This window comes from Drosophila ficusphila, unplaced genomic scaffold, assembly GCF_018152265.1.
Source record: "Drosophila ficusphila isolate 14025-0441.05 unplaced genomic scaffold, ASM1815226v1 contig_127, whole genome shotgun sequence".
NCBI lineage: Eukaryota > Metazoa > Arthropoda > Insecta > Diptera > Drosophilidae > Drosophila > Drosophila ficusphila.
In genome coordinates this window covers 2110092-2130477 of record NW_025064016.1, presented here as the reverse complement: position 1 = coordinate 2130477, position 20386 = coordinate 2110092, and the positions used below count along the sequence as shown (strand labels likewise).

Sequence of the window (20386 nt, the reverse complement as noted above, 5' to 3'; positions counted from 1 at the left end):
CAAAAAGGTTTTTATTTTTGAATTTAAAGTGCTGCCACACAATTAGCTAAGACATGAACCCAGTCATTATCGTGGCCTAAGTTGCATACCCACTTGAAATATACACTTAAAAAATATACACGTCGATACTGAGATGAAAAATAAAAAAACCTAAATGTGTTGTAATATTGTAAATAAAATTAACTTTAAAAAAAAAATAAATAATTCTTGCAGTTTACATGTGTTTCTTTGTTCTTTTAATTCACTTGTTCCTCAATAATTAACTGCTGAGTTAGTAATATTCAAAAACAACATTTGTTTGGGTTTCGCTCCCTCGCTGATCGGTATTATTATTTGTATAAGTATTGCCGAGATGAAGGAACTGAAGCCGGGTTCAAAGATTTCCGAAGTCGGTAAGAAATGGATTCAAAACAGACTCAAAATCAACAAACGATCGTGGATACACAAACACTAGAGTTACCTGCCACAGCATAGATATAGAGATACTTTCGCATCTACGATCGACGTGAAAAAAGGTAAACAAAAGTCAAGTCAGTCGGATGTGAGTGTATTGGATTCCAGTGGAGGTGTGTGAGTGCTGAGTGGTTGGTAACAGCGAGCGATCGACGCATTTTAGCCAGTAACGAGTTGAATGTGGCTCAAAACGCTTCGAAAATCGCTGGTCAACAACGTCCGTAATTTTAAAAAGGGAAAACAAATGTTTTATTTCGTGTAAAAGTTATAAAAATAAGTAAAATTATAAGGTTTTCAAAAATCTTTAAAGAAAAAGTATCAAAATGTGTCATAACTAAAAGAAAATTCTATAAATAAGCTGTGAAACTTGGCCAAGATAAACTCGTTTACACAAATACAGAAGTGTGTATGTGTAAGGGCAACAAAAAATACTCAGACTCCAGAAGCCAACAATCAAAAGAGAAGTTAGTTAGTCAGAAAGCCTCTGGGCCGCGTTATTGGCATATGATTCATACTGATACTTTGGATACGTCTAAAATAAACAAAACCTACTGAGGAGAAAAGCAGTTTTCACATTGCTTATGTAAACCGCGCAAAGCCAAAGCGGAAATTACACTCACAAAATCAAAGTGTAATTAACAAGATATAAAAACAATACCCCAAAATGTCGGTCAGAAAATTGGGAGCCCTGTCGCTCTCCATTAGCGGAGTTCCACTTTTGCCAAGTTTTTCCTTGGTGGCAGCGGCAAATGGAGACAGTAAGGACTGCCATGGAACGATCTGTCATCCGGTGGACGAATATTGCTCCGTTGCCTCGGAGGCCTGTCTGCCATGCGTTTCGATCTGCGATAACAAGACGCACAACTATGATGCCACACAGTGTGGCAGGGAATGTTCGGGTAAGTTTAATCCATTCATGACTAGTAAAGTAACTCCACGGGGTTAATTGGTAGGTTTAATACGGGTTTGGGTATTTCCAGCCGGATTCAATTGCCTGGAAATTACAATGGCTGTATCAAGTGATTAAATCATCTTTCATGAGTTGCTAAAAAAAGATGTTAGGTACCTTCAAAAGCTATAGTATACATATATTTTAATTGATTTGTTAGAATTCGCACTGCGTACTCAAGTTTCGCACTGAAATCAAGGAATATATTTTGTTTATATAAGTTTATATGTAGTACTATAAAATCAAGTGCACTACTGGAAGATAAGATCAGCTAATATATAATATATATTATTATAGTAGTATAAGAAGAGGTTAAGATAAGGTCAGCTAACATTAGACGCTAAATCTTAGAAAAAAATCTAGCTTTTATTTTGCATTTTTTATCAGCATGCAATTATCATTTAATTAAACACAACACAAAACACGCATTTTCACTCATCTTTGCGCCTTATTAGCTTGGCTTATATCTCTTCAAACCACAGCTTACAAGACGTTCGGTCCTCTGAAGGCGGAGATGATGGACATCCAGAACACCCAGCACCTGATCCTTCTGCTCCTGACGATCCTCCTCATCCTGATCGCCGCTCGCTGTGCCTTCCAGTGCCTCCGTTGGCTGATCGGCCGGCGATGCTTCCACAAAATGCTGCGCAGACTCCAGTCGAAGGCCTTTCCACAACCTGTGACTGCGAATGGAAAGGAGCTCAATGCCACCACCATACAGAACCTGAATGCCATCAATCGCATGGGCAGCGACCTTGAGCGGGCGCAGTCGCAGATCTACAGTGTGGCAGGTAAGTGTAAGGACCTACCTGTTCGGTTTTCTGTTTTCTGAATTTTCAAGCATATAAACTAATCCTGATTTATTGCAGGTGCAGCCGAGGGTTCGGTGGTGACCATGACCACCCCGGTGAGCACTCGCTATCCGGCGGAGAACAGCACCACGCCCACTACGGTTATGACGGATATCGCCTACGGATACGACAATCAGGCCATGGTCGTAACTCCGATTACCGAGAAACCATCAACAGCGCCTGCTTTCTAAAGCCATACACTCAAAAACAAAACCCTCAAACTGAAATGAGTCCAGCGAAAGCAAAATGTGCATCACATTGAACCTAGTGATATTTTCGTATTCGGTTAAGCTAAAAGTCCTTTTTTAATACTTAAGATCTAAGATTTAATAATAGGTATATACTTACTTGTATCTTCCCGAAGTAATCCAATGCGGTCTGATGTACTTACATAAACTTAAACTGTATAAAATGCACTTCTACTTTAAGTTAACATATAATTCGGATTTACTCAATGGATTCAAGATTGAAATATTTTCCTTATATTTTTGTGAGATCTTAATATTTAAATATATAAGTTATCTTTAAGTCTGGGAACATTATAAAAATCTGAAAGCGATTATTCACCCTTCCAAGTTCAAATTTTAAAATAAAACTCTGATGCTTCGCTTAAAAGTATTGTCATTTATTGTAAAAAGTATTCCATGTTGGCAAACACAATGCTAAGGCTAAGTTAAGTTGGCTTTTGAGTATAACTCTTCTTTTCGTTCTTACCACTAATCGTTTGTATATGACACGCCAGATATGTATGTACTTGTTGTCTACATACTAATATAAACTTTTTTTCCAGTGTATAAAATGCTGCACTTCCCCTAACGAATCTCATAAATCAGCCTTAAACGTAAGCTTAAACTTAAATAAATAATCTAGGACTACATCCGATCCGATTGGAAAAATCGTTTACCCAGTTAAAGGTGTATTGATCCCACTGATCCCACTGAGTATATATCTCGGATTCTATAACTCACACCCAATACTGATTCCGCCTCAGCAGAGGATTTGTGGGCGGGGCCGAGGGCGGTGAGCTGACCGAACCGGAAATACTCTGCGGAACGGAGGAGTAGCCGGCAAAATCATTCGCCATGTCGCAGGACGAACTCCAGGCATCGTGTTCCGGATGATAGGGATTGTATCTCTGCGGCAGCATCATCTGCTGCGGATCGCAGTGGTCCTCCGTCTCCTCCTCGTCGGGATCGTAGTCGGGAAACTCGTGCTTGTAGGACTCCACGGGTATGATTTTGCAATGGGGAATATTACTAAAACCAGGTAGTGGAGTAGAACTTCCCGTTGCAGGTGTGGAATCCGCCTCGGAACTGGCGTACTGGTGGTTCTGATGGTGGTGCAGGTGGTGCTGCGGACTCACCGAAGTCAAGTCCGGTGGACAGGGCAGCGCCGGCGGCTGATCCTTGGATATATCCGCCTTGTGCTTCCTCAGCTTACGGATTTTCAATATCAGAAGCACGATTAGCAGGCAGATCAGCACTATAAATATGGCACATCCTATGGCAAGGTAGTTTAGGGATAAACCAGCACTACCCAAGTGAACCGTTTCCGTTTCCTCGACTTTACTTCTATATTCAATCGATACTGTGGCCTGTGCAGGTTGCACTGTCTTTATGAGCAGCTGATAGTCGAAACTATCGCTATCCGCTTCCGTTTCTTCAACAGATTCATGGGGCACAAAGTAAACCACTCCACTTCGCAGCTCTTTGTAGGAAAATATATTGGTGGATCTCTCGTTCTGTCCATCGCTCATTAATCCCGTACTTCGGATTATCTTCCTGATTTGTCCAGTGGCTGGCATTCTTGTGATGACAAACTTCGGATTGAACTTGTTGAGTTTCAGGGAGAGAGGATTATCGTTGTCCAACGAGGTGAGTAGCTTTATTTTACCTCCTGCAGGATCGGCATCCTTCATCACTATATCGTTTATTTGTATTACAGGTTCCACTTCCATCACCACATCCACTTGAGCTGCATAATTTGTGCCCGGAACATAGGCACTCACCTGAAAAGTATCGTTCGATCGATTCAAGTCCGTTTGCATATAACTTATCTGCGAGGTTTCCAACTGCTGTTGGGTGAACCTCAAAGTTGGCTGATGTTTGTAAACAATAATTCCATAAAGAGGAGAATTGGTTATGTTGTAAGATAATCTCTCCATGTGAACATTTGTGGACACTCCTAAGTGATCCAGTTTCATGGGAGCACTGGTGGCTCCTTGTTGAACTCTCACTGGAATTTGCAATGCAGAAGGTTGCAGGATTATGGGAGCTATTTTTATGGTGAATATCTCGTAGGCAGCATTCGATTGGCCATCAGATACAGTGAAGCAAAATGTCGTGGACTGCGGCATGCCAAAGTGCACATATATTATCCGATCGTTATTAATATCCGCTTGAGTAAACTGATTTGAAAAGGCCAGCAGATCCTCGATTTGTCCATCGTTTGTGATCTTTTTAAGTACTCCTAATGTGGGTCCACTCATCACATCATATAGAATTTCTTCCGGTGGAGTATCCGCATCTTCGGTGAGCAAATCATTCCGGGTTATCGTACGATTCTGACCCTCAACTACAGTCATTTGTGGCAGGTGGGTGATCAAATGGAAGGGTTGGTCGTTGATGGGATTTATGCTCACTGGTATTGTCAGATTGCACAGGAAAATGTTTCTATAAATAAAAGTAAAGATATTGAATTACATGTTCTGTTTATTTAAATGATTTATGTATATTATCAACTCACCCTTGTGTTAGATAAACCGACATTAGTATGGTATCCTCCAAGGTATCCGAATGATCGTGTATGAAGTAGACTTTCTTGGTTAGAAAATCACTTGGGTGATATTTCTGCATATTTTTAAATTCCCGACCCAAGCCAACACTTCCATGTGTGGGTTTTTGTATGGCCTCTATAAACAGCTCTGGATTATTAATGCCAGCTTTGGTTTTTAGATACTCCAAAATCTTTGAAAAATCCAGTTTAATAGGCACCGAACCTCCCTCATCCACGTTTAGTTTGTTAACTGGCAAGAATCTTAGCAAACCACCTGATGAAACAGAGATCTCTATATTGAATTTCTGATCCAACAACCGATCGCTTCTTTCAGCCACCACATCAAAGTAGAATGAATCATTGATTCGAAACTCCATAATAACAGCTGTGTGCTCATAGAATATGTGACCATTATCCACATCGTTTTGGGTGAATTCACTGACTTCTTTAGTGAAACCATTATCGATAAACTCATTCACTATGCGACCCAAACTCGGAGGAACTGTAATGTTATAGCGAATCTCCCGCTCTTCATCCGAACATTTAAAGTGCAGATGATCACGTAGAATTTGTTTCTTGGTCAAAGGAAAAACATGCAGATTTTCATTGTGTTCAGCCAGGATTTCAATGGGCTTAATTTCGATGTTTAGCATTTGAGTGGTGGTGTTGAACAAACCATCTGTTACCACAAATGAAAGTTCGTTTCTCCTGGAATTGGAATCGTGCATGAAGTATATGTCCTCTCGATTTATTTGCGCCTGTGTGAATTTCTCGATTTTAAGCTGTGGTGCTGATTTTCTGGCTAAGTAACCACCGTATACGTGGTGCACCACAAAGGTGAGGTTTTCCGGAGGTGTGTCGTAATCTTGAGCCACTAATAAATATAAAAGAAATTGTTACGATAGGGTATAAATATTTATATTGAAACCTAAAATGTTTTTTTACAATTAAAAGAAGTATCTACTTACACAGATCAGTATTTTTGATAACATATCTTCCTCCGTTCCAGACTTGCAATCCCGTATTGGTGACCATCATGGGTTCCTCATCGTTAACTGGGATCACAGCAAATTCCAGTTCAAAGGGAACACTTTCCTTATTTCTGGCCATGGCAACCAAAGTAATACTGTCGGTGGCATTTTCACTGCCATTGTGCACATACTGTATATTTCCCTGTTCGAGTTGTTTTTGGGTAAACCTCTTGACTTTCGAATTACCAGCCAAAATGTGACCCGAATTCGGTGTTATGGTCACAATATACTCCAGTATCTTTCCTCTGTAGTATTCTGAATAAGGCTGTATATCCGTAGGATTCAGTTGCACAGTCTTTCCCTCAACCACTGAAATAATATTCGAGTGCATATAAAGTTTTTCTGGTATGATCACAATCTTCATTGTTAATTGTTTTAGCCAAGTGATGCCATTTGTTACATCGAACACAAAGTAATCCGTCGATTGGTTGACTCCCGCTTGGATATAGAAAAGTTTTTCAGTGTTTATGGATGATTGATCGAACACCTTGCAGTTGTATTCATCGTCGAATGACATGGATTGCATTTCCAAATAGCCATGCATTGGTGAGGATGTTACCAAGAAGGTAATGTCTCCGGGGGAAATGTTTGGATGAACCACCTGAGATAAAGTTGATATAGATAGAAATTAATATAAGGTTTAATTAATGTTTGATTTGAAATAATCTACCTCTAAGACATCTCTGGATATCAGCACACTTGTGGATTCTTCTACATAAAGTGTGTGGTTTTGTTTTACATTTAAGGGCTCCCAATAAGCAGAAGGATAAATTCGGAACATGACTTCTCCTTCAGCTGTAATGTTTTTGATGTGCACACGATATCTATAAGATTAAAGAATAGTAATTTTTTAAGAAATAATAATTAAAAATAAAACTTGACTTGATAAATCCTTACCTAACTTTATCCATTGAGGCGATTTCCGTATTCCAGTAAACCAATCTCTCCCTTTCAATATCCAAATGTGTAAAATTGCTCAGGGAAGTATAATTTGTGGCCTTATAGATGGTAGTACCATTCTCGCCCTCATTCGCCTTACTCAAATACATGAGAATGCCATACGAGGGTGGTTTGATAACTTCATAATATATCTCATCCAGTTTCATGTCCAAATTGGTCTCCAAAATGAAATCCTTGTTCTTGAGTACCACAAATTTTCCCTCTTGAACAATTGATGCATTTGTGGCCATCATGGAAACGAAAGGATCGGAGGCTCGGATCTCCAGCAAACCATTAACTTCGTGCTCGCGATCGGTGACTATAAACGATGCAGTTCCGGAATCAGCACCCGTATGCTGGAACATGATCCTCCGGTTGCCTATATCATCCTGGCTGAAACTGTCGACGTAGTGACCATTCCTGTAGAAAGCTCCATTGGTGCTGGAAATGTGAATATAGTGGATATCCGTGTGGTTGGTATTCACATCTGCATCCAGATATTGAAGCACTGTGGGATTTAGAGTTCTTATGCCATTCCTCACCACATGGAAAATTCTCTCCAAAGCACTGCGATAAGGTTCATTATCGTTTACTAGTTTGATGTGCACCTCCATATTGGAAACAAACTGAAGATCTGTTTCATCGCCAGAGAGAATGAGCAACTCAAAGGTATCTCTAGTGGATTCCGTATCATCATGGCAGTAGTATATGTCATTCCGAAAGAGTTGTTCCAGGGTAAAAAGTTCTATGGGGGTTGTGAGACCCATCTGCTCATCGTACTTGCATACAACACCATGTTCGGGACTCTTTGAAACCTGAAACTGCAGACTCTCGTAGATGTTGAAGCGAATCTCAAAGTGATTCTTTGTGATTAGAGCTCTTTCTCCCTCCTGAACCTGAAGAATCTCTCTAGTTTGATAGCTCAGCTTGTTGATTAGCTCCTCGGGAGGTCGGTAGTTAATCTCCAGAATTCCCACCACATCATCGCATTCTGCAACGGAGACCACAAACTCCAGATGATCTGTGAATCGGGAGTAACTCGTGTGATGCGTCTGATATCGGATCCTCCGCTTCTCGATGTCCTGTTGGGTGAAGGAGTCCAGTTCCTTGGCCGCCTTCCTGGATCCCTCCACGTAGATTCCCCCGTATCGAGTTGGCTTCGTTATTTTGTAGATCACGTTGCGCGGAAAGCTCCCGATGGGCGTGGTCTCGTAGGAAAGCACCTCGCTGGTCAGCAGAATCTCCCGGCTGCCATCGATCGAAATCTGCGAGGGTCGGCTGCTCGTTATTCGCAGCCGCGTAAAAGTGATGCGGAAGTCGAACGTTTGCGTGGTCACAAAGCCAAACGAGGCAATAAACTGTGAAAGTGAAATCAATGCAAATTTATTGGCTACACTGGACAGCAAGGAAATTGATAGGAATCGCAGCAAAGGAAAAGAAAACAGAGCAGTTGGGAGTGGAAAACTTGCTTACAAGATGGAAATAATTTCGATTTTTTTGTAAGAGGTTTACCAATTCAAGCAAAAGGTTATTTTAAAAAATTTATAGATTTTAATACGTGTTTTATTGGTTATCCAAAAGGAAACGAAAAATATTAATCTTAAAAATATGTTTTAACTTTATAAAAAAAGTTTCTCTTTAAGCAATTAAATCTTTTTGACACATAGAATTTTTTTAATTTTTCACACTGACATGTGATGGATTTCCGTGAAATTGGGAAACCCCAGAGAAAGCTTGAAATCTTTTTGAGCCTAGTGACTGTCGAAAATCTATTTCCCCCTAAAAAAAACAAGCAACTCAGTGTTGGCTGTCTGCCCATTTATGGCCAAACTCGTGTTTGGTTTGCCTTTTTTACGATACACACCTTGAATTCGTCTTGCCAAGGGAAATCGCTGCTGTGCAGATAGCGAATGTGGCCGAGGAGCAGTTGGCTATCGCTGAACCAGTCCACGTTCACCCAGGAGCCATCAATCTGCCGCAGCCGCTGGAGAACTCCGTGCTGCGGTGCCTTCACGATATCGTACCTAATGTCTATATGCTCGTCCACGGCATTAGTGCCGATCGAAAGATTGGCGGGACTGAGGAGCAGCGAGCTCTTGTGGATCATGATGAGACCCGTGTTGTTGACCAGCCGAAGTTCCAGCGGATGCACCGAAATGGGCAGATAGACCGTAGCACTCGTCTCGATGCCATCCGATACTTGCAACTGCAGCTGATAGCTGAACGATTCCGCGGTGGTCGAGTTGTACAGATACGATACTTTTCCCACATTCACATCCGCCTGCGAAAAGGTTGAGGTGGTCACAGCTCCCACAACAAAACAACCGAACTTCTCTTGGGGATTTTGTGCCGGCAATATGGTGTAGATCAAGTTTCCAGCTTCGCTATCGGGATCATCAATGTTGAACAGATCCACATCGAGTACCCTTTCGATTCCCTCGATCACTCGCAGGATTTTATGCGAATGCAGTTTCAACTGAGGCGGATCATTTATGGGTGTTATATTCGCGTGCAATAGGAACCTGTGTTTGCCCAATATATTCTCTGGTATCTTTTTCACATCCCCAAAGACCTGCATATCCAATGTGGCATGATCGTTGAAGTTCTCCTGCCCGTTGTGCACATACTTCAGTTTATCGGTGGCCAAATCAACGAGGTTGAATGTGCGACAGGGCACAAAGTTTTTATTCTCAGGCGAATATTGCAATAGTTGTCCAAACTTTGGCTGATGGACCACGTGGAAAATAATGGACTGTTCGTTGAGGCTGGGATAGCGTCGTAAGTCGAGTATGATGTCTATGAAATGGTGTGAGAGAAAGGCGGTGCCGCCTTCCAAAAGTTGCATGGGAGAAACGTACAGCAGTTCGATTTCGGGACTTGTTTCGGTGAAGATCTGATAGTTATAAATAAATAAAATAAAGGAACATTTTGTTTAAAATGATCATAGAACGAATAATATTAATAACTTAAATAAATAATGATTAATGCATTCCTAATTAATTAAATGTTTTCATTGTATTTAAAATGTGACCCACTTACCTTGAAGGGACCCTGAAAATCAGCCTTGATGCAGTAGGACTGATCGCAGTAGCAGATGAACCCGTCCACTCCATTCTGGCTGCACACTCCGCTCTTCAGACAGGGATTGTACTCCACACAGGGGTACTTCCACAGGCAGCTGAGGGCCAGACTCCGCGAAATGGTCATCTCGGCGAAGCCCAGAGGAAGATCGTTGACCCGGATGTCGCGCATGCAGCCCTTGAAGCTGATCTCGTTTATCCGCAGTCCCTTCCCGATGAGCCGGCGGCGCATCTCCTCCTGGACGCCGCCAAAGAAGACGCTCTTCTCGAGATTTATGCTCGCCTTGGTCTCATTAGCGTGCGCTCCCCGATAGCCGCCGGTGGCATTATCATCGAGGATTAGCTCCGCAATCGCGGCGTTGTAGCGCAACAGAACCTTGTGCCATTGGCCATCGGAGATGAGCTCGTTTGTCATGAACTGCACCAGACTGCCGGCCTTGTTGAAGGTGACCTTCAAGCGCTGGTCGTCTATTTCGAGGAGCACAAAGTCGTAGCCGCCGTTGAAGAAAACCACACCAGAACTGGCCATCGTTCGAAATTGCAGCGAGAGACTGCAAGAAATGGTTAAGAGCTGAATAGTTGAGGGGGATTTGTGGGAGGTTTGTGGCTCTGGAACTCACGTTTCCCCAATGGCATGCGATTCCTTGAGCATTAGTGCATAGGAATCATTCTTCATGAAGCTAATGCTGTCCTGCAGGGTTCCATCGAACTCAGTGCTGCAGGTCCAGGAGACTCCGGTACTTGTGGTGTGACTCGTGCGGTCCTTGGCCCGCTTGATGATGTTGATGTTGTTGTAAAAGACCTAAAAGGAAATATTTAACAAAATTATATAAAAAGGATTTTATGCAATCCATTAAAAATATATATAATTTAAAATAAAGTAATCTTTTTTTTCTTAATTTTGCAAACTATTGATATGTTATTGTGTTATTCGAAAGAATAATATAATATTATTATAATTGAAAATAAAATAATATTTTATTTAATAGATTTTAAATTTTTTACGCTATAAATTTCTTGTAGTTGAAAATTTAAGGATTTTTATTTTTGAGTATAAATAATATTTATTAATCTAAAATTAAATCTGAACTACCTCCTTAGTTTAATGTCAAGAAAATGTTATTTCATGTTTGTTTTTTATTATCTCAGATTTATAAATAACTTGAATATTATATTCCCTCGATTCAAATTACTCACATCCGAAATGCAGCCCCGAAATCCGATCACATCATCCAAGAACGCGGCCGTAAAGTCCCCGACTCCGCCGAGAAAAGTACCGAAATGGATATTGAGGGCGGTGAGGTCGCCCGGCAGCTGTTTTCGCATTATATAGCCGTCCACCTGCAAGGTGATGTTGTTCTCGAACCGCTGCACCGCCACATCGTGCCACTCCAAGTCGTTGAGCCTCTGCTTTTTGGGCGATCGCAGCTGTAACCGGAATGGCTGTAATCACACTCATATGTTAGGAGCATCCACTGCCGATGGCTCACCTGCACCACATCCCGTTCGATTTTATAGCTCAGGCTGACCAGGCCGCTCTCCAGGCGCAGCAGGCAGTAGTCCGTCCGTCCGGCGGCCAGAAAGAGGAACGCGTTCTCCTGCCTGGTGCGAAACTTGACGCGGATGTTCGTTGACATCTTGGCCTCCTGCAGCGGCATCGATACGTAGCCATCGCCGAAGAGGGACACTGTGGGTGGAGCGACACGGACAAATTGAAATCGCAAAGTTGGATACAGCAGAGATAAGTGGGTGAGTTGGGGATTTTATGAGAAAAAGAAATATTAAATACCTTTCATTCAGAAGAAAGTAGAAAAATCTTAAAAACTAGATCCTATAAACTCTCAAAAAAACTTAGCAGTTAAGATAGTTTATAGTTGTAGGCAGATTTGATTTATTGTCCCTCAAACTGATAGAAAAAGTCATAAAAAATTTCTTTGTTACTCTACGCCTTGACATAGAAAGCTTTTTAAAATATCGATGGCTATAAATATGGGGATATATAGTATAGTATAGTACGTAGGTACACTTGCAGCTGCTCTTGATGGAAACACTAAACAGGCCGCTGCTTATAATGTTGCAAGAGCTGCCGCCAATTTGATTGGCAATCGCCTTCTATTGCAGTCGGTATACAAATTTGTCCAGATCGGATCATTGGAGATCAGGCCATCAGCTGTCGGCCTGTCAGTCAATGTCTGTCGAGGTCATTCAGTCAGTCAGTCAGTCAGTCAGTCAGTCATTTATCTATATGGCTATCTATTGAGAGCCATCTTTTGTATCTTGATTTGCTTAATTAGAAACGAACGTGCTTCTCTTGGGAAAACGCTTGTACCTCAAATTACCGAAGAGTATGACAACTTCGAACGTTCTCTGAATAATTTCGAATTTCTCGTTCAGGTTTCGAGTCGATGCCACCTCGTAAAAATTGCATGATTAATGGTTTTCTATACTCTGCGGTGTACGCTTGTGCAATAAATTATTTTGGAAACATACATTTGTCAAAACATGGAACGCAACTTTCCGTGAGATATTTTAAGAATTTCTCCCACAGCTCGACGGCATTTGTTTATGTGTGTTTTGTTTTTTGCTGCTGCTACTTTTTCTGGGACGACATATTGACCTAACCCACATAGAAAACTTAGGATAAACACGAAACAGTTGCATACGAATGGCAGACAAACAGCAGACGGCCGGATAAACAGGCAAACAAAGCGAAATGGGCAACAAATAGTCAACCATTGATGCGTTGGCCGAACCATTTTGACGCCAATTAGCAGCAATCAGGCGTCAAAGGCGGCGGAAAACCCAACAAACACTTTCCCATCTGCGGGCCCCTGCATTTGACCCAAATTTGTACTCGGCTGCCGCTGAAATGCTACTTTTTCATCTTCATCCGATGCGCGTGCCTCAAACCAAAACAATGCCGCACAAAGATGTGGAGGCGTTATCGTTGGTTAAACAATAACACACAAAGTGGACCAGGGAATGGTCACCGAAAATTTGAATACCCTTTTAACATATTTGTTGTGGTAAAAGCTATTTGCAATAATAGATTCTAAAACTCATATCAAATTCTTTAAATGCAATAATAGATTCTTAAAGCTGAAACTCATGTTAAATTCTTTAAATGAGTAATAAAGAGATGAGTAATAAATATATTAAATAATAAACTAATAAACAAAAGTTTGCCTTTATTTTGTAATTATTTAAATTACGTATTCCCGCGTAACTTGCAATAAAATATATTTTAAAAAATTTAAGAAAATTAAAAGGTATATTTTGTATGAGTTATAATCAGCAGCGTCCAAAAATCAATCTGTCTATCTACAATTTCTTTGAAGAGTAGGCATTATAATAGATATACCAAATCTTAATGATAATCCTTTGGCTAAAAAGATTTAATGCCTTAACAGACAAGCGAAATGTCTCGTCATAAAAAGCTTTCCGCACTGCCAATCTCGGTCGAGGAAATTACCCTTTGTGAGGGCAAACACACGCCTTTCAGGAAGTTGAGCGCTTAACAATAAATGCAATTTGCATCAACAAAATGTGGTGCAGACGGAGCCGAGCAGCCCCGAGCATCAACATCAACATCAACATCAGCGTCAGAAGTCATTTCAAATGTCGGCCGGCAACAAATGAGACATCATCAGGAGAAGTCCGTCCAAAAATGGGGAAAAACATCAGAGGCGAGCACACGACACACACAGAAGACTTATGGCCACAGATGCCGGGCATCTCCACCTCTACCGCCATCTCCACCCACTCGGCAGCACCACCACTATGGTAGTGCACCGCCAAAAGGCCCCACCAAATGCAGCTCCCCTATCCAATGCTGAATTTATGTTTATCTTTTATGCAGCACCGAGGTGGAGCTGGCTAGGTAGCCAGCGAATATTTATGTTATGGCCAATGTTTGTTTTATTTGAGTTATATGTCGCCCGTTGTCTCCACGGCTCTTGGAGTTATTCGGTTTTTGCTTCTCTATAGATTTTATGGCCATGTTCCTCTTTTTCTTCGCTTCCCATTTTGGTCTTTAATTAATGCTCCTTTGGTGGCCCGCCGAAGTCGCTGTTCATTAAAACGTTATCTGACATTGGCAATTTATAAATTATTTTTTCATTTCACTAATAATGTCAAAGTTTATGAGTGGTGCTTGTGATTTGTGGACTTAATACGTGATCTTGAGTGCATTTTTGTTGCAACGTGCAGTTAAAATTTATGGATCTCCGAGTTCTGCTTATGGACGTTAATAGGCAAATTGATAGTCGAGCATGAGAAATGAGATTCCTGCTTTATTGGCTAAGAAATCGAGGTGATCGGTGTATTAAAACGGTTCCAATAAGTTGATCGAATTAAAGATTTCTCTTTAATGGAATATGCATTAAATTGTGCAGTTCATAACTCGTTTCAATGGAACCTTAAACAAATTTGTTATTCAAGTTTTCAAGTTGTTTCCCACGGAAGAAAAACATTAATATTTCGTTGCTTTCTCGAGAATCCCCAAATGTCTCCTTAAATTTCTTCGCTGGCCATAATCATTGCAGTAATTCCTGTGATCTTCCAAGTGCTCCATGAAAATAGTTTCCTCGCCCATTTACAATCGTTGCCACATTCTAAGGCCCCTTCCGACGGCTTAAGAGATCAATCTAAATCAAATAAAAACCGCTCTGAAGAACCCCTTTGAGTTGGCATTTCCCTGCCGCTTCCCTCGTTTTATGGCCTCCAATGGGCGCACATGTGTCGCCATGGCTAACGTCTTCACCCTAATTAGACTCCGGGGCCGCATAAAATTCAATTATATATCTGCGATATTACCCCTAAGCCATCGGCAATTGAGCATCGCATCGACAAGTCATAAAGACGAATTTTCTCATGACTCAGGGGGAAAAAAGGAGAAGAAGAGCACAATGTCGCCAAAATAAATTGTCGTATTTTTTATTTGCATGCAACCGTTTTTTACTGCGCCTGCAGTTAGCATTGAGCATGTGCTGATATTTATATTGCAAATGCGAATGAATAATCAAGAGGCGACACACAGTTCGGCAGATGGCGTGCACCAGATACAAATACGGATACAACCACGTAGATACATTTGTATCCACACACGTCTATGTTAAATTTGGCACAACGCTTTGCGCGTGTAAATGATTTACATTCACGTATAAATAAAAAACATATATTTAAAAGCACACGCAGGAAAAATTTAATTTCTTATGAGTTGATTGATATAAAATTTAAGTGGGTTATAAAATAAAGAGCAAACAATTATGGAAAAAAGGATTTCAAAAGAGCCGCCTATTTTTCTTGGCACAAAAATCAAAAAATTTAAATTTCTAAAATCATTTCGTAAATGGTTTAATTTGTAAAAATAATATTTATTTAAGTGCACATCCAAACCAAATAAAGCAGACTAAAAAATATAAGAAAAACAATTTGCGCCTACTGCGGATGATTCACGTTTGGCTTCTTAGCCCCCAAAGTGACGTCACATGCCAACTAAAAATATCATTAAAAATACATTTGCGCCAAGACCAAAATATCGTACATATTTCTGTGTGTCTCCTCGTGTAGATACAACGAAATTAAGAGCACGCCCGGCTTTGGATAGCTTTTGGTTGCGGTGCACCGCACAGATACTTCGAGTTTGAAATACTCAGCGTTTTCCTCGCTTTTTTTCCAACAACAAAGGAAGGCAGCGTAAGGCGACGACGACAACGAGAAAAGTGCGCCCCAAGTCAAATGTCAAGCGTGAAAAATGCGTTAAGTGCACTGCAGCGGCGCATTGTAGTTAAGTAGTTGGATTTTATGGGCCAGTCGGGGTTACCATGGAGCGTTGCGAATGCCAAACCGCTGAGCCGAACACGCTATGTATCTGGATAGATAGCGACAGGAAGGAAGCCCAAAGTGGAGGGCGACCAGTTGGTCAAATTAGTTGGAGAAATGGATTGACATAAATCTTTCAAAAGTTCAACAGGTCAAAATGAGATATTCGTGGGAAGAGTTACGAAAGAAGAAGGTTTTTTATAGCAGAAGTATACTAATGGAATTACATTGTATAAAATAATTTTTGAGTTAAATAATTCCACAAAATGCTTTTTTATATTTTATATGAGCTGATAAAGACATTGCAAATACATTTCATAAGTATTATATGAAAGTTGTATTAATCTGTCAAACAAAACTGGCCTTATTTCATTTTTTAATTAACAATCTGTAACCCAAATCTTTTTTTTTTACCATTTTTGAACCCATTTTAAGCACGATTTCTGCCTAAAAAGCCCACAGTGTCTGTTCTTTAGCGCACGCGAGTAACACCAAAATGTATGTGGCATTGCACCATTTGCAACTCTTTATTTTGACTTTTATTTATGTCCGCTTCGATGGCAGCCAAAGTAAATGCAATTTGGCTTCAGCTGCTTCTGCCTCTCTGGATCGCGTTATTCTGTTTCTTTTTTCGCTTGGCGGCCAATTCGTGGCTGGCCATATTTGTAATGAGCATAAATCGTGCGTTGATCATTTGCCATGATAAATCTCATGTTTATGCGCGGTATTAAGTTCTGGGGCGCGTATCTTTGGCTACCTGACTGTCGTAACATTTAATTAACTGTACGTCCCGTGTCGCAGCTTCTTGGTAACTCTTTTTTTTTATTAACATTTTTTTTACTCACCTTTCATGGCTGCGACAGATTGCAATTGCAGCATGGCCAGCAATAGCAGGCATCCTAATCCACGGAGGCGCGACATTCCGTTGCAGCTGCTTTGAAGTTATGTACGCCAGAAGTGTTGGGATGATCGGGAAAAGGATGATCCGATGATGGGGTGTTTGGGGTGATTGGGGGGAAAACGCACCGCACAGATCCCGGAACCCCAAGTAAAACTCGCGCTTCGTTCGTTCGCGTTCGCGTTTGCGTTCGAGTTCTCGTTTTTGTTTTTCGTCTTTAATAATTTTGCGTGTTAATTGATTTTTCATGGGGCCACGCATCCGTCGTCGTCGTAGTCTGGGGCCTCATAAAAATAGCATCATCGGGGGATCGGAACATCGGGGCTTCCTCTCTCTAACAGCGGCACAGCATCACGTCCTGGCCATCGGGCCACATAGACAGATGCCGCATGTCATTGCGTTGACAGAAGGGGAATCACCTCGAATATGGCTGACAGTCCAACTGGCTGACTGACTGACTGAGTGACAGTCGAACTGGCTTCCTTTGAAGCTCCCTGGGCTCCTCTGCTCCTCTTAATTTACCAGCCCGTTTATGTACGCACTTCGCCGGCGACGGGCAACTTTCGCCCGATTACGTTTCAATTTTGTTGGAGTTTTATCATAAACACATTGGCACTGACGACTGATGCGCCTAGCTTAGCCGTTTGTTTGTTATTTTTCTTGGCAATTGCACTTCACTGTAATTGGAAATAGATTTATGGCCATTACGTATTTGCTTTCCTTTTTTATTCAAATTTTTACCGGGATTTTATGGCGCGCTTTATGCATTTTTAATTGGTCAGTTGGGGAAATGTCTCTTTTAAAGGGGAATATTAAATTGTGTTTTTTTTGAAAGGCTTTTCTTAATCAATTTTTATGGCACTTTGATTTATTTTATACTATATTTATTATATATCCTGAAAAATACTTTAGTTGTTATTTATTTCTTCAATCATTTTTACAAGTTTTCATTTCACAAATGTTCTACACTATTTTCATGGTTTGTTTTGCCCGCTCAACCATGTTTATTTGCATTGGTTTCATGATCAATTTAATTTTATATTCCTCGATATTATATACATTCCCCACTTGAGTCATTCATTTGCTATTTTAATTGCCATAGATTTTAAGACAAACAAATCTCTAATAAATTCAAGTACCCGAGACCTCCGCAGCTTTGGGGTTAGATATGAGAATACATATATATCATTGATTAGCGTATCTGCAGATACTTTGTGGAGACTTAATTGAGTTGCTGCCGCAGCGAGTCCGAGATACGAGTGCGCTCCTCCACTTCAGTGGAAATTGCTGCACAGTTGAGTAAAATTTATTGTATTTTTTTTTCGGGCTGTCGAAGCGGGGGGATCGCCCATAAAAAGTTGCCTTAAGTGGTTGGACAGCTTAAGCTCTTCTTGCCCGGCAATTTGAGGGATTTTCGTCTTATAAAGTGAAATTTCTAGTTCGAGATTTTGCAACAGAAGTCAAAGTTCATGGGTAGCCGAAGAGATTCTTTGGCCCCAAAATAGTACACTTTCAAGTTTAGAATGCAAATCGAAAGGGACTTGCAGTCCCAAGGGAGAAATCCCCAAGGAAATGGGGGAAACTCGGGGCGATGCCAAAACGTCAACGACTGTGACTGGAAAATGAATTATTTACGCCGGCGGTATCTAAAAATACTGTCAGACATTCGGGCCTGCATAAGTCCTTTGCTTATGCTTTTACTTCTTGAGGGAAAATGCAGAACGAAACTGCGGCAGGTTCGACATCATGAGGTCAATTGCACACAGCCTCCAGGAATGGGAGTCGTCGTGTCTTGGTTTCTTGTTAAGTTCGCTCTGCTAATTCTGCTTGTTAATTTTTATATGCACCGCCCAGGTTCTTGTCGTTTCGAATATTTTTATAGCCCCGTCGCAGCAGTCAAAACACAATTTGAAACGCCTTGCCACTGCAGACGACACCGAAACCGAAAAAATAAAGTGACAATCGCCAGGGTGCATTTTATGACAGACGCGTGTTCTCCCCCCTCCCCCGATTTTCCCCCTCAACTTTTCACGATTTACATAAAAATTAATAAATGTATCTACCGGATAGTATAAGTCCGCCAGCTGCCGCTATCTGCCCTTTGGGAAAGTTCTTTCATTGAGACTAGTTTATATTTTTTATGGTAATTAAAAAATTGGTGGCACACAAGATTTTGGGGAAACAAAAGGCCAACAAAATACCGCTCTTTCAAATCGAAAATTGATTTGATAAGCCATTTTCATATGGAAAATTGGTAGGCGTCGCTGCCCACGCCGATTTGAACGCTTTCCTAACTCGAAGGCCTCCAAGGTGTGCGGAGTTTATTTCTTTTTTCTCCTACTCAGCTGCAGTCGATGATTTAGTCACACTCTTTTTAACCACTGTGATTTATGATCGCCGAGCACCGCGATTGATGAATGGAGTTGTGCTCCGTTGCGATTTCTACACCATATGTCACAAATATGATTTTTATTGGTGCATATATCCACGGGCGGGATGAACTCAGTACAGTTTGAACTTTGGGAAAGCTTTATCTGATTTACTATATGTGGTTAAAAAATTCTCTTAACCCAAAAACACTTTTTAAATTTATAAAATAAATAATATTGTTTTTATTTGGTGTCTTATAAATAATGAATAAATCTTTCACTTTTCTATAATTAATTATTATTTTTTTATGGTTCATTTGAATTCACTCTATAATTTGGCACAAAATTAAGTTTTTCACATTTCGGCAAATGCAAAAAAAAAAAATTTTCACACAATTTAATTCATTACCTAATTTTTTCGACTTTCTGCCAAATATTTCAGCACCCCATTTTTCACACTTCTTGTACCTCAAAGTGAAATGATTTATATTACATTTTCTTAGCTGCTTGCGCACACATCTCGCGTTTACTTCCGTTGAGATCACAGAATTTTCTTGTCTTAGCCCTTTAGCAATTTTCACAGAATTATCGGAATGAGCCGCATTCACGGTCAATTTGCAAAGTTCTGTATCTTTTGTGTTTTCCCCAATTAGATATTATCAAAAGGCCCAACAACAAACGCTTTCATTCACAACGAGTTTTTAGCCGGAATTCTTAGCGAAAAAGTGCCGACAGAATCCAAAGAGTATCGTTAGAATGGAAAGGGAGAAACGGAAACTTAAAAATAAATTAAATTTCTATTTTTTACACGCACACACTGTCCCACTCACGTTCGGAAAAACTATGATGGGGCGAGCAGAGTTTTCCGCGTTTTTCCGATTGCCGCCACCCGCAACAAAAAAGCAGCCGAATTTCCCGATTTTCCGAATTTCCAAATTTCCGATAAGCAAACGAACCGAACACGCCGACGATTTCTCACAGACTGAGCCGAGAGGAAAGAAAATTCCGCACGCAGTTGTGCGCTCGCTCGAAGTGCCCAGTGAGACCCAGACCCCAACGATTCCCTCGGAGGCCTGAAAGGCGCCGCAGATGCCTCCGATGTCGATTTCATGCCACCACTCCATGGCGCACCCGCGAGTCGCTTTCGTGCGCTCCGCTCCGCAAACGCGCGAACGCAAACGCAGAGGCAGAGGCAAAGGCGAACGCGAGCCCAATATG

The 20386-nt window shown here is 41.0% G+C and overlaps 2 protein-coding genes across 4 annotated transcripts; one reads left to right on the top strand and one right to left on the bottom strand.

The window, feature by feature from the left end:
• The first annotated feature begins 580 nt into the window (after positions 1 to 580).
• LOC108096058 (protein grindelwald) lies at positions 581 to 2868 on the top strand. 2 transcript variants are annotated; one of them, XM_017197416.2, is made up of 3 exons: positions 581 to 1352; positions 1858 to 2193; positions 2272 to 2868. In XM_017197416.2, exons 1-3 carry the CDS (start codon positions 1118 to 1120, stop codon positions 2442 to 2444), a joined length of 744 nt encoding a protein of 247 aa, XP_017052905.1. In that variant the 5' UTR covers positions 581 to 1117; the 3' UTR covers positions 2445 to 2868. The 2 variants fall into 2 exon arrangements, with proteins under 2 accessions (XP_017052905.1, XP_017052906.1); XM_017197417.2 differs by having other exon boundaries at positions 593 to 1352; positions 1885 to 2193.
• LOC108096056 (chondroitin sulfate proteoglycan 4) lies at positions 2858 to 20167 on the bottom strand. 2 transcript variants are annotated; one of them, XM_017197407.2, is made up of 12 exons: positions 19983 to 20167; positions 16747 to 17476; positions 11569 to 11765; positions 11276 to 11506; positions 10699 to 10880; positions 10038 to 10629; positions 8863 to 9891; positions 6957 to 8356; positions 6730 to 6883; positions 5997 to 6660; positions 4999 to 5902; positions 2858 to 4925 (listed from the first exon to the last, which is right to left on the bottom strand). In XM_017197407.2, exons 2-12 carry the CDS (start codon positions 16820 to 16822, stop codon positions 3218 to 3220), a joined length of 7137 nt encoding a protein of 2378 aa, XP_017052896.1. In that variant the 5' UTR covers positions 16823 to 17476; positions 19983 to 20167; the 3' UTR covers positions 2858 to 3217. The 2 variants fall into 2 exon arrangements, with proteins under 2 accessions (XP_017052896.1, XP_017052897.1); XM_017197408.2 differs by having other exon boundaries at positions 19999 to 20167.
• Positions 20168 to 20386: the final 219 nt, after the last annotated feature.